This window comes from Macadamia integrifolia, chromosome 2, assembly GCF_013358625.1.
Source record: "Macadamia integrifolia cultivar HAES 741 chromosome 2, SCU_Mint_v3, whole genome shotgun sequence".
NCBI classification, from domain to species: domain Eukaryota; kingdom Viridiplantae; phylum Streptophyta; class Magnoliopsida; order Proteales; family Proteaceae; genus Macadamia; species Macadamia integrifolia.
The window spans coordinates 8,668,067-8,681,755 of record NC_056558.1 but is presented as its reverse complement, the minus strand read 5'-3'; the positions used below and the strand labels follow the sequence as shown (position 1 = coordinate 8,681,755).

General features: G+C 37.8%; 3 protein-coding genes across 6 annotated transcripts in view; 1 reads left to right on the top strand and 2 right to left on the bottom strand.

The window, feature by feature from the left end:
* The window catches only part of LOC122071897 (omega-hydroxypalmitate O-feruloyl transferase-like), a 5,766-nt gene extending 3,480 nt beyond the window's left edge, over window positions 1-2,286 (top strand). Inside the window, exons 3-4 of one of the 4 annotated variants that reach the window (XM_042636362.1) lie at window positions 61-179; window positions 1,258-2,284. In XM_042636362.1, coding sequence (XP_042492296.1) covers window positions 61-179; window positions 1,258-2,118 — 980 coding nt within the window. In that variant the 3' untranslated portion in view covers window positions 2,119-2,284. Of the gene's footprint in view, window positions 1-3; window positions 180-1,257 lie in introns of all 4 variants that reach the window. The other 3 variants (XM_042636361.1, XM_042636363.1, XM_042636364.1) reach the window with 3 other exon arrangements.
* Window positions 2,287-2,649: 363 nt separating this feature from the next.
* Window positions 2,650-11,642, bottom strand: LOC122071896 (disease resistance protein RPV1-like). Its single transcript, XM_042636360.1, has 6 exons — window positions 11,515-11,642; window positions 5,857-6,967; window positions 5,468-5,752; window positions 4,672-5,376; window positions 3,013-3,807; window positions 2,650-2,912 (listed from the first exon to the last, which is right to left on the bottom strand). The coding sequence occupies exons 1-5, from the start codon at window positions 11,568-11,570 to the stop codon at window positions 3,199-3,201; spliced, it is 2,766 nt and encodes a 921-aa protein (XP_042492294.1). The 5' UTR covers window positions 11,571-11,642; the 3' UTR covers window positions 2,650-2,912; window positions 3,013-3,198.
* On the bottom strand, window positions 11,407-12,158 carry LOC122071898 (toll/interleukin-1 receptor-like protein). Its single transcript, XM_042636365.1, has one exon. The coding sequence runs from the start codon at window positions 11,972-11,974 to the stop codon at window positions 11,567-11,569; it is 408 nt and encodes a 135-aa protein (XP_042492299.1). The 5' UTR covers window positions 11,975-12,158; the 3' UTR covers window positions 11,407-11,566.
* Between the last annotated feature and the right edge of the window lie 1,531 nt (window positions 12,159-13,689).

Below are 13,689 nucleotides of genomic sequence, written 5' to 3'. Positions count from 1 at the left end.
AAGGAAAACTGATTGTGAAGTGTACAAACAAAGGTGTACCCTTTGTTGAAGCTTTTGCAGATTGTGAGATTGAAGCTTTAGGGGATATAACTGTTCCTGATCCTTTGACTTTAGGGAAGCTTGTGTACACTGTTTCTGGAGCTGAAAGCATTTTAGAGATGCCTCTGTTGACAGCCCAGGTATGACATATATGTACAAACAATATTTTTTTTTTTGGGGGTAAATAAACTTCACATCTTGTATGCATGAGATTACTTAAATATGGGCAAGTATTTTCTATCGAAGAGATCCACATAGGGGCACACCCTTTCAGGAGAGGCTGCTCTCCAACAGAAAACTAATTTTTCCCGCTAAATATAGTTATGTTTCATGCCGTGACTCGTGATGGGCCACGTAGTGTGGAAAACCAAGAATATATGCAGGCATGATACCTTGAAAAAGACAATAAGCAATTATGAATAGGAAAAAGTTTTCCTACATACCCATAGAGGATGGTTCACCTACCGGTCTAGGGTTCATAAACCTCATAGGGATTTTAGTATTGTCCAAAAATATCTTTTCAATACCCCCACGCACATCTCAAGCCCACCGTGTATGGATTCCTATTCATCATGAGCACATGAAGATTAAACTCGATCCTTATGAATATGATGTCATTGAATTATTTAGTTATGGTGTGTGATACTATTTTGATAGTTAAACTAGAAGAAAATCATCCACTACATGTATGGATGAGGCAATTTTATATGGTTGTTTTCTTTGTATCGGTAAAATGCTTCTTTTTAAGAAGAAAAACCCATTGCTCACCTCTTGTAGATAAATTTTCTCTTTTCCACCCCTAAAAAACATGTTTTGCATATGCTACATAAAAAATTAAAATAAAATAAAATAATAGTAATATATGGTCCTTCCGAAAAACCAACATGCAAGTCATCTCTCTATTAAGGGCATGACTTCAACCAGCTCCAAGGCTTTTGAGTAAGAACTTCATTTAATTCTTGGCTTGAACTTATCACATAACTTTTTACCATGTATGGTAAAAGACTTTTTTTTTTTTCTGTATTCTCCTTCCAATATATCCTAAGCACAATTAACAAGGTTCCATCTTCAAATTATAGTTGGAAAGCCTGATTTTGACTTGGACAAGTCACCTGAGTCAAGTAAAAAAAAAAACTTGTTCTTACCATGTTTGACTGCCTTTGAAAAGGGTTGAAAAACCATACTTCAAATGTTCTGATTTTCAATTTTTTTCCTCAGGTAACGAGGTTTAAATGTGGAGGGTTTGTGCTTGGCATGACAATAAATCATTGCATGGTTGATGGGATAACTGCAATGGAGTTTGTGAACTCATGGGCTGAAACTGCAAGAGGATTACCCTTCACTGTCCCTCCATTCCTAGACAGATCCATATTAAGATCTAGACAACCTCCCAAGATCGAGTTCACCCACAATGAATTCAAAGAGATCAATGATGTATCCAACATGGCAACCCTCTTTCAAGAAGAGCAAATCCTTTACAGATCCTTCTTTTTTGACCCTGAGAAGCTAACCCATTTGAAGAAAATGGCCATGGAGGATGGGACCATAAAGAGCTGCACTAGTTTTACAGCTCTCACAGCTTTGGTGTGGAGAGCCAGAAGTAAGGCTCTTAAGATGAAACCAGACCAACAAACTAAGCTTCTCTTTGCTGTAGATGGAAGATCAAAGCTAAATCCACCACTGCCAAAGGGATACTTTGGTAATGGGATTGTTCTCACATGTTGTCTTTGCACTGCTGGGGAGTTGATTGAGAAGCCATTATCCTTTGCAGTTCAATTGGTGCAAGAAGCAATCAACTTAGTGAATGATAACTATATTAGGTCTGTGATAGATTACTTTGAAGTAACAAGACTAAGGCCTTCCTTGGCAGCTACTGTGTTGATCACAACATGGACTAGACTTGATTTTGATACTACAGATTTTGGGTGGGGCCAACCAACACAATCGGGTTGTGTTACCTTACCTGAAAAAGAAGTTGTTTTGTTCCTCTCTCATGGAAGAGGCAAGAAGTGTATGAATCTGCTGCTGGGTCTTCCAGTATCTGCCATGAAGATCTTTGAAGAACTAATGCAAGTGTAATTTATAGGAAAAATGTTATGTGGATGGTCATGTATCTCATGTATGTACATGTTTGTCACTTCAACCGTCCGATAAGCATAAAGTGATAACTTTTAATACCATATTTGGCCCTACAAGAAGGGAAGAGGTGCCGACCATGTATAAAAACCATATCCTAATTTATATGAGCCACAAACTTGATGAGCTCTAATAGGTATGTTGATGTACATATAGGGTTTCTAATGTAAACTATATTGTTACCTTTTTGTACAGGTAAAAATAAAAGCTGTTATTAGTATAAAAGGAAGCTTAATTTCTATGCACTTCTTTTACATGTCTAAGTGATTGGTAAGTTCCTGCTCCAGTTGCCATGGCCTGTCTACAAACTCCTTAGTAGCCATGCCTAATTAGCTAGTGGGTGAATCACAGGCAAACTAGGCCGGCCAACTAGTCAACTCTGTTTGGCCGAAATAGACCTCTTAGTCGGTTCAATCAATGTCCCTAAAACATAATCAAACCGGTCAAAACTGAAAAAAGAAAAGGGTACCAGGGTCCTTTAAATTGGGATTTTCTTTAATGAACCCAAGGAAGAAATATTAATGTATAGCCAATAAACCTCACAATTAAAAAATAAGATAAAAGAATAAAACACCCAAAATTCATAAGATATAGAGGCAACATTATTACAATACCAATGCATTGAGTCTCCCATGTATTTGTAGAAATACCCTTCATTCTCTGTCACACCATATCCTGAATCGCCAGGCCAGTGGATATATTACGAATGGTCTCCAACTCCATCGTTCGGGTGATCTCTGTCCCACAGGAAGAAATTGATCATTGTTAACTGATTTATCAAATTGAGGACATAAAAAAAATTAAAAACGTACATATGCAAGGTCAACAAAATATTACCATAAGGTGTTATCAGTCATATAGGGATTGATGTCATATTGATTTCAAAGGAGAATTGATCATATGGGTTGATGTGGTCTTGGGTTCCCTGATCATCTTGTAAGCTGATTTATGGAATTGAGTTCTTCCAAATCATCCATATCATATTGCAAGCACTGAATTGATTGTACATAAAACATCTCCAAGTTATTCTCCGCTCATCTTTGGTAGGAGAAAGTTCAGTTGTCTCACAGTGCAGTTAAGTCCATTGTCATATTCCTGAGCAAGATCTTTGTGTACTTCTGATATCTCAATAGCAAATTTGTCTTCCAGAGGAAACCCAAACCAATCAAACCCTTCGAATTCGTGAAGGTAGACTAAGGAGTAAAGAAAGCTTCTGTCCCTAGACACCGGGGAGTTGAATTGACCTTCCCATCCCTTCTTTTGGATGCTTAAATGCACATTTTTAGCCTTCTCCTCTTTCCCATAAACTATATAAGGATCTCTCAATTTGATGTCCTCAATTCTCAGCTTAGTTTCACAGTAGGTTGTTCTTTGATCTCTGCTGTAGATACAGGCTGTAAACCTGAGAGTGATATTTAATCCTATACTATTCTTATCTACCATGTCATCATTGTTCACAGTGAAGTACAAAGGAATGTGCATAATTAATCTGCTACAGATCTTATAAGGAGGAATCAAGTAACGGGTTCGGGTTGAACCAACAAGAGTATTGTCTATTGGTAAACTTGAACATTCTTCACCCATCGAAGGTTTCCAAACCCGTGCATAATGAACATCCGACAGAAATTTTTCCTGTAACAGTAACCTGTAAATTGTCAGTCATCAATTTAAGAAACTATAATTGGCTTTTGGGAAGTGGGAATTGGGAATGGCTCTTACAAAAGAAAATTGCTGTCACTTGGGTTGCAGGAACTTTATCACTATTGGATTCGGAGTCAAAGAAATGGAATAGTTAACTTTCTCTTTTGACTTCTTAGATTTTAATATTTTTCAAGTATCTTTTTGAGATTCCATTTCTTTAATTGCTGGTGGCAGGAAAGTTCAAAAATTCATCTATTGTTTTTTGTCGGGCAATGCAACCTACACCAGCATCATGGTTTAAGATATCAGAATCAATCGGGATTGGACAGGGTCAATACGAGAGCGATGAATCTTCACGTAAGTGAATGTACGTGAACGTCCCTAATCCGCGGATATGCCATTTATTAAATGAGGAGAGAGAAAATAAATGTCATATCCCCAAACCACGGATGTTCAGGTACAGTCATATACGTGAAGATTCATCGGACTCAGTCAATACTGATCCAATCTCGATCTAGGATCAGACTGAAATACCCCCTAATTGTCATTAAATCAAACTTTTACTTTATTACCCTTTATCTGTACTGATCCAACAATACGGTATCAGTCAAGAATTGGGGTCGGCCAGTGGTGATACCAATCTCTGATTCCATAATCTGTAGCATTCATTGTGTCTCTCTCTTCTCCCAAACAAGAAATAGATATATCTTTTCACAAAAAGAGAAGAGAGAGACCCATGTAGGAACACTAGAAAGAAAATAATAATAATAATAATAATTTATGATTTTCCAGCTATTTTGGCCGTTGCTAACTAGGAGTTACAATAAAGTAGGAAGAGATGGGCATATGAAGAACCTGGCTATGTGTCGGAAACAAATGATTTGTTATGACGAAGTGATCCACTTCTCTGTATTGGTTGAGATCTTTACTGACGAAGCCACTAAGCTGCCCCGCTTTTATACAAAAATCTCCAAGGTACAACTTCTTCAAGTTTTTCAGGTCTTCCATGGCGGGCAAGCATACCAATGATTTGCATAGAGCACGAAGGTCAATTAAACTAGTGGGCAGCTTGGGTATGTATCGAAGCTTATCACGTCCACTAAGATCAATGCAACGCAAAGATGTCATATTCTCCAGTGTACTTGGTAGATCTACAAGCCCATGGCAGAGTGAAAGATCCAATACCTCTAGCTTCTTTAAGAGCCCAACACTATTAGGCAGTGCTTTAATATTTGTTTTGTCCAAAGAAAGCTCAACCAAAGATTCTTTTAGATCACCAATAGATTCAGGTAACTCGTTGAGTGAGATGCAATGAGTGAGAATAAGTTTTTGGAGAGAACTCAACCTACCTATGCTGCTTGGGAGTTTCTTCAGAGAATAGCAACATCTCAAGTCCAAGTAAACAAGTCGCTTGAGCTGCCCAATGGATTCATGTAAATTAACCAAATTTCCACAGTTATCAAGATTCAGTCTTTCTAGGCAAGGAATTCCTGAGAAGTCGGGAGACTTAGATAGAGACCAACAACAACCGAGGTTAAGAATTTTCAACTGTTGAAACAACTGCAAAACAAAGAGATGAATATAAAATTTTAAGGACATGTCCATTAATACTCTGTATAAAATGAGAGAAGAAAATAAAAATACTACTTACCTTATCTTCAGTCGAGTTATTCCAAGCGTGTTTAAACAAGCCATATCTTAAATCAAGGACAACTAATTCATCATGATAAATATTTGTAGGTAATTTTTCCATTGGACATTTCCACCATCTGAGCCATCTTAACCCAGAAGGAAGACACTGAAAGCTCCCCTCCAAGGCTGCTCCATCAACTTGTAGCAATCTGAGTTTAGGCATCTTCTCAAAGCCTTTAGTGTGTAAAACAATGTGATCATTTGAACTGAAGCTATGGAGGAGACCTTCAACAATTTCATTCCCCTATAGTGGAAAAAATAATCAAAGTATATATTATGATCACATGCTTACCTAGATTAGAGGAATAACAAAAATAAAATAAAAAAAGTTATGTAATTAGTTCTTACCTTAGCACCACCTAATACCTTGATGATATCATCCTGAGCCCATATCCTGCTGTGTTTACCAGGTTCCATAGGACTTTCATTGTAGGCAATTCTCCTTCCCATGTCTTGAATTTGATCGTGCATCCACAAGTATTTCGACTTATTAATCTTTAAAAGGGATTTTCTAGTGAGAACTTCCATACGATATCTTGGTTCAAAACCACAAGCTTCCCATATAGATATTACAGTTTCTTCCTCCCATCCTATGAAAAAGCATGCAGCATCAAGAAACATGGCTTTCTCAATATCATCTTGTAGATTATCATAACTTATCTTTAATTTTTTATATACATCCGCATGAGGAATTCGTTCCAATATCTGATGCATACTTTTCCATACTTTTTTATCTTTGTTAATAGATAAATCAGAACCCAAAACCTGCAAAGCTAGGGGCAACCCTCCTGTTGTATGTACTATATCAACTGAAAGCTGCATGTAATCATCTGGAGGTTGGTCCATTGTAAAAGCATACGAACTGAAGAGTTGAAGACTCTCTTTCTCATTCAATTCTTTAGGCTCATAGATTTTTCTATTGTTTTCAGGAATTCCACTTAGAATACTCTGGTCTCTGGTTGTTATGATGACCCTACTTCCAAGACCAAGCCAATTGGGATCACCAATCAATGCATCTAATTGGGAACAATATCCCACATCATCAAGAATCAGAAGAATATCCATTCTTCCGAGTCTTTCTTTTATCATTCTTGATCCTTCTTTAGAACTGCATATTTTTATTTCCACCTGAAAGATACTATAAAGAAGTTTTTCTTGCAAAGAGACTATTCCATTGGGTTGTGATGCTTGCTCTCTAGTGCATTCAAGAAAACAACTTTTGCTAAAGTCTTTAAAGATGCAATTATATACGCCCATTGCAATGGTTGTCTTCCCAATGCCACCTGAACCACATATCCCTAGAAACTGGACATCATTAGAACTGGTTTTTAATAGAGATAATACAGATTCTATGCGAGATGCTAATCCAACAGGGTGTTTAACACCGATCAGAGCGACTATATTCAATCGGATCCAAGCATTTTGAGCAACTTCCTCGACTAACTTTGATTGATCACCCCTGCAATTAGTTCATATAAAAAGGAAGTCACAACTCATAAAATTGAAAGTGAAACTCAAATATACACACACACACACACACATATATATATATATATAAGTTTTAGGGACATGCCCACACTCCTAAATTGATTTTGATGATAACAAACATATGAAAGTATTTCACAATTTGCCTTCAAGTATTGTTTTGTAGAGACTTCATATCAAAGATCGAAGTTGACGAATGAAAGGAAGAAATGAAGCTTGAAGTCATCAAATGTGGAGTATCAATAAGTTGGTATCAAAACATGAAGAATGTATTAGACGGTATTAGATATTATAGGATCAAGACCTCAGTGTATCAAAGCTTGAAGTGAGTTGAAGACATCAAGCATGTAAGGTCAACATGAAGACTCTTAATGACCAACTGCAAGAAGAATAGAAGACCTTAAGTGTAGCTCAATGTAATAGTGCACACACCATATACAAGCACTACATTGCATTTCATAAGCATGCATTATATAATCCATTCTTTAGTTTATATTAATTTAGAATGACCTTAGGATGTACCTTGGCCAAATGTAAAGACCTAAAAGCGGTTAGGAACATGTTAGGACTAATATGGTTTAAGAAATTGTTGAGAAAATAGTAATGACCCTATTAAAGGGTATTTTTGTCAACCTTAAAATAGGTATCAGAAGATTGACCATTCATGAAAGTTGTAGAAAATTGAGTCATGGTTCTAACACAACTGGAATCAGGTCAATCTGAGGTTGGACCAGAAATTTACGGCTAAAATACTGATGACTGGTCAGTATGACAGAACTTTGTCAAAATAGATTCGGGTCGGGCCTGCGGGTGGAAGCCCGGTAGACCAGCATCTGCCCGGACAATGCATCCAGTAGATTAGTGCCCATTCGACTATAGTACAATTGGCTCCAACGGCAATTTTTTGCCCCAATGGCTCTTGGCTCAACCGATTGACCCAAAATATGACCTTTAGAGTGAGATTTATTGCCTAAAATGACTGGTTAATCTCCCCTATAAATACCACTAATGCTCTTAATTAAATATTAATTAATTCCAAGCATTGGAGCACACTTTTGAGAGCATTCAAAGTCAAAAGCATTCTACCTACTACTTGAGCTACTGTTCATCATTCCATCACAAGTAAAGCTCAATTCCCTATCGAAAGTCTTCCACACTTTCATTGGTCAAGGCTTAGTGAGGACTTACGAATGTGCAAGCATTCTCTCATCATTGCATACATCATTTTCACTACATCGGAGGTAACACTCTATTATTCCGCTCATCTTATTTCTTTGTTTTTACATTAAGTATAGACTGTACTTAGGCTTGTGTAAAGGATTCTCTTATCCTTAAAAGAGTGTAAGATGTCTCTTTATCTTAAAGGAGATTGTAAGATTTCTCTCTACCTGTAAAGGGGATTGTACGGATACTCTTATCCTTTAAAAATTGTGTAAAAGGTTTTCCTCCTTACCTACTGTACTGAAAGAGAAGAGTTAGTGGAATACCTTACGAGAGGATCTTGTAGGGAATGGACTAGACTCAGGTTGAGTTGAACCACTATAAATCTTGGTGTTGTTTGACTGTGACTTTTTATTCCGCAATTTATATTTCGCAATCCCATTTGGGATTCAGTTTTAGAAAAGATTTTAAATTTCACTAGCGTAACCTATTCACCCCCTCTAGGTTATTTCAATAAGGAAAGGCTCTCTGAGCTTAAGAAGTACTCCACGCCCTCTTGCATATGTTTTTCTATTGTTTATTTCTCTCTCCTAAAAATGAAGATCAAATGAATGTTCCCTGTCATGTGGCCCTTGCGCCTAAACACATAGGGTGACGAAATGACCCTTCTACCCCTATGAAATGACAAAAGACCACCTGTTGTTGATGTTAGGGCTGCAACCGGGCCTGGTTGGGCCAGGCTTCTTAAAACCCTAGCCAACCCTGAGTCCCATTAGTTCGGCCAAAAAAATCCACTCTTTGTTGAGTTAGGGTTGGGTGGGCCAGGCTTCTTAAAACTCTAGTCTAACCCTAAGTCCCATTAGTTGGGTCCAAGCCTGCCATGAACCCTGACTCAAGGCCTAAAAACTTCAACCCAGGCCCAACCCTGTAGTGCTCAGCCTAGCCCAAGCCCACCCTGATAGGCCCTGATTGAACAGGGCCAGGCCGGGTTGTCCCTGATTGGCCTTGATCCTGGTTTTCCATCTAGGACCCAGGTATAGCCTAGCCCTGGCTTATCATCAAGGGCCGGGTATACCCTGACCTTGACCCTGACCCTGACCCTGACCCTGACCCTAAAAAATATGAAATAACTAAAAATTCATTTGGCTTTACATTTAAATCCCTTGGAATTGAAAAGTAAAATAAAATTTAAATACAAAAAATCATTAGATAAGAAATTTAAGTAGTTTATACTACCATGGTGGATAATGATTACCAAACTTAAAAAATTGGCCATCAAACAATCAATAAATTAGGGTTAGACAAGGCCAAATCAGGGCCAAAAAGTCAGGGTAAAAAATCAAGTCGGGCTTAAGGCAAGCCAAGCGGACCAAAGACATCAATCCTTACCCGCCCTAACCCTAACTCAGGGCTGGGTCGGCCCTCAGGACCAAAGTTTTCGGGCCTAGCCCTATACAGGCTAAGGGCGGGTTGGGGCCGTCGGGGCCAAACTTGCACCCCTAGTTGATGTTAATGTGTACCTCTCATTGGTCCCTACACTAGAACAAAGGCCACGTGAATAGAGAGCCTTTTTCCTCCTAAAAATGAATAACGAATATTTTGTGAGAAAGCGTAGGCAACGTTGTAGGTTCAGAGAACCCTTTCTCAAGAAAATACTAATATGAAGGGCTAGGGATTGCTACCTGGTCGCGTGGCCACTATGCTAGCATGGGGACTAGCCAGGGGAGGTGTGCAGGCATCCAACCAGAGGGCAAGATGGTCTTTTCACTACCCTCGTATCTGGGTGTAGGGGCATATGACCAAGTAGGGATTTTTTCCTTAATATGAATTAGATAAAGTTTCTTGATGGAAGAAAGATTATTATTAAGGCTCTCTTTGGCATAGTTTATGTTTATATTGAGGGGTCATTTTCTATTGAAGAGTGCACCCCTACGCCGAGACACAGAGGGTCTAAAATGAGCACTGCACTCCTCTTGGTCGATGCTCAAGCGTGAGCTCTCATTGGTTGGGGTGCTAGCTTAGGAGCCACACTCCAGACTAAAAATATTTTTCTATTTATATCTAGGGAAAAAGAAGCCTAAAAGGCAATGTGGTCCCTACACCAAGACACAAGCGGTGAAATGACCACCCCACCCCTCATGAAAGGCAGAAATCCCGCCCCCTATTGATGCTTCTACGTACTAGTGCTCCCATACCATGACTCAGACGCTGGCGTAGGGGCTTGTAGGGACTATGTTTCCTTTTAATCAATTATGGTAATAGGTTATGGGTTATAAATAACAATTTTAACCTTTTTGTTTAAGGGTTGCTCGCCTTTCGAATAAAAGGAAGTGGGATAACGGGGGTGATTTCAGGAAAAACATCCTCTAGTAAAGGCCATTTGTGGTAAAGTGCAGTGAGGCACATGCTGCTGATATGTGACCAGTCATATCTCTACGATTGAGAAGCTTCGCCTGAACCGTGCCTTTGTCTCAACCCATGTAAACTGGATATATCGAAAAACCAGCTTACAACCGTAGATGTACAATTGGCCATGTGTCAACAGCAGGTGCCTCACTGCACTTCACCGTAGATGGCCTTCACTGCAAAGGTTGTTTTTCCGTGATTTTGATAAACCGATGCATGAGCTGAGGCTCCCATGTCCCGCTGACCTCCGAAAATGGTTCATAGGGAGTCAAAAGCATCCAGAGTAAAGGCTAATAATAATATATTATATATTAATATGATATATTATATAATATGTAATATATGATATATGATATCATAATCTATTAATATGAATATTATAAATATTATATAATATTAAAATGGTATTACATTATTTGGAGTTCCAAGGGATATGAAGATGCAAAAGGGAAGCTTTTATTATAAATATCTTTGTTTTACTATTTTACCCTTACTTGAAAACAAATCAGCTAATGTTTATTAAACATTCACTGCATAAACAACTGTAAACAGTCTTTGACTCATAAGCCGAAGGCCTGGATACCTGTTGTTAGCCAAAAGAAACTCTTCACCTCTAAGCCATGGGAAAAGATCCTCTAAAAGCTGCCTAAGGAGGCTACCTAATGTTCCCTCTCCCTTTCTTATAAAATAAAATAACCTCGCTGCCCTCCTATGTATAGATCATTCCAGCTCAAGAGGGGAACAAATACTCGAGAACCATTTCACATACATGGAATCCACACAAGCTAGCTGTGGTGGATTCCATTTGTGTGGTTTAGACAAGAACATGATCCAAAACTCTTCCGCTTGGAGAACCTCTTCCTCAAGTTTTTTTTTTTTTTTCACAATGATAGTAGAAACTTGAAAAGATAGAAAACACTACAAAGATAGTAGTTTCTAGGTACTGAGACTTACCCATCGTTAAAAACCCAGCCACTCTTGTCTCCTGCCGCTCGCAAAGCGTCTTTCATCTTCGTAGAGTTTTAGGCGCCTCCTTGCGATGTCTCCAATGCGAAATCGTAAAACATCCAGACTGATTCTTAACGTCAGATGTCTTAACCTTGAAGAAAATTGGAAAAAAGATTTGATTGTTGGTCTTATGACATTCCAGCATTTGAACTAGCTCCTGGAGGCACCATTTGCTTTCTGCATATTTTTCACTGAAGACAGCGATTGAAAGCTTGGAGCCTCTTATTGCTGCGTCGAGCTCTCCAATATCGTCTCCTTTCTGCAGATCTTTGCTGTCAATAAAAGCATGGATTCCAAGTTTTGTTAGAGCCCCGTACAGGTGACCAACGAAGTTATTGCGGGTGTCTTCGCCTCTGAAGTTGATAAAAACGTCATAGTTTGCAGATCCAACCATCTGTGACGCCATGAAGATAGATTATTGCAGTTGCAGATAGAGAGATGTAGTTGCGTTAGTTTCTGGAGAAATTGGCGATTCTGCTTCCTGCTTCTCTGAAAACGGAGGAGGAGAAAAGTGGAATTCATTTGGGAATTGATTTCGGGTAATATAGGGCTTTGAATTCGCAAGAGAGTCTGAATCGCGTGATTCGTACGAAAACATTAAGGCTGTGTTTGTAGTCAAGAGAAGTAAAAGGAAAGAGAAAGAATCTAAAAAAGAAAAAAAGAAAAAAAGAATTAAAAAAATAAAATGATAAGAAGATAAAAATAGTATGTAATGACAATCATTATTTCTGATGGTTAATTATTTCTTCAAGTTCCGAATTGGGATGCAATGACATTCGTTATTCCTCCAAAGGAAAAGACACGGTTGGATGATAATGAGGAGCTGACCGATCAAATTGAGTTAAACCATAGTGAGGAGGTGATCCATTAAGCTGATAATATAGATGATATTCATTTGGATTTGTCGGAGAGTCTGAGTCAACTGATGATGATGATGACGATGACCCTGGTCATGGTGTCTTTAGAACTCGGACCCATCCGAACACGAGAAGCTTTTTGAGGCAGAATCGTCGCAACAAAAGAGCTCCATACTATCTTCACTCCCGCAATTGGGCTACTTAATTTTTCCATAGCTTTTCTTTTTGGGTGAAAATTTTTCTATAGCTTTTCTTTTTGGGTGAAAAAATGTTCTTTTCTAATTTCCCTTTGTATTGTTGGGGGCTATTCCACATGTTCACTGCTCTCCCCTCCTTAGGCCTGTCTAATAGGGGGGAATGGTTGTCTTCTCCTATTTATTCTTTCTTTTCCCTTTCATTTATAAAATCTTTTGTTTATCAAAAAATAATAATAAGATATATATGTTTAATTATCATTAGAAGAAAAGAAAAAAAAAAATTTCGTGTTCTTTCAAAATCAATTGCACTAACCACTTGAGGTTTGTATTTTCCCAAGGTTTCTTATGTTTTTGATAAGTTTTTTTTTTTTTAGTGAAAAGAAAATTTGAAAATTCAAAGACTGACTCTTATCTTAGATCAGGTCAGACATGCAAGCACGAAGAGAAATACTTAAATTAAGAAAAAAATTGGTTGATTATCAAACACGGCAACGTGGGCCTAGCTACCAACCAGTAAGCGAAATTATTTGAAAAATATCTTCTGTACAGGTAGATACTGGGGGAAGGTTTACAGTTTTCTACAGACAGATGGCTTTGTGTGCAATAGAAAGGTCGACTGGTATCGATTTTCCGAAATGTTCAGCGTGAGAATGACAGGCATCATTATCAGCACATGTGTGACGGATGGAAAGTGGTGTGAAACGACAAGATAAAGGAAAATGTTGGAAAAGACTTTACTTTTTCTTTTTGGAATGCAAAAGACTATACGTTTTGAAGTCTTTGTCTTGCTCCTTCCACGCTCTTTCACTTAATTTTTATTTTTATTGAATTTGTTTTCCTCCGAACATGGCCTAAACATTTTTAGTAGTCAAGAAAAGAAAAAAAAATTAATAATAATAATAATAATAATAAAATTAAGATAAACAACATAATTACATTATCATTGATTTATTTATTTATCTTTTTTCTTAAATTTTAAATTTTTTGAATTTTTTTCTTTTTCTTCTCTTTTCTCCTCTTGATTACCAAACATAGCTTTAGGTGTCAATTTTGGACCAGAATCCAAA

Bases quoted from the DNA above. Each gene is read 5' to 3' on its own strand.
- LOC122071896 (XM_042636360.1), bottom strand. From the start codon at position 11,570: ATGAAAGACGCTTTGCGAGCGGCAGGAGACAAGAGTGGCTGGGTTTTT. The intron at 5,377-5,467 runs GTAAGTAGTATT...TTTGTTTTGCAG, and splicing joins ATAACTCGACTGAAGATAAG to TTGTTTCAACAGTTGAAAAT. The intron at 3,808-4,671 runs GTTCTTCATATG...TTACTGTTACAG, and splicing joins TGTTTCCGACACATAGCCAG to GAAAAATTTCTGTCGGATGT.
- LOC122071898 (XM_042636365.1), bottom strand. From the start codon at position 11,974: ATGGCGTCACAGATGGTTGGATCTGCAAACTATGACGTTTTTATCAAC.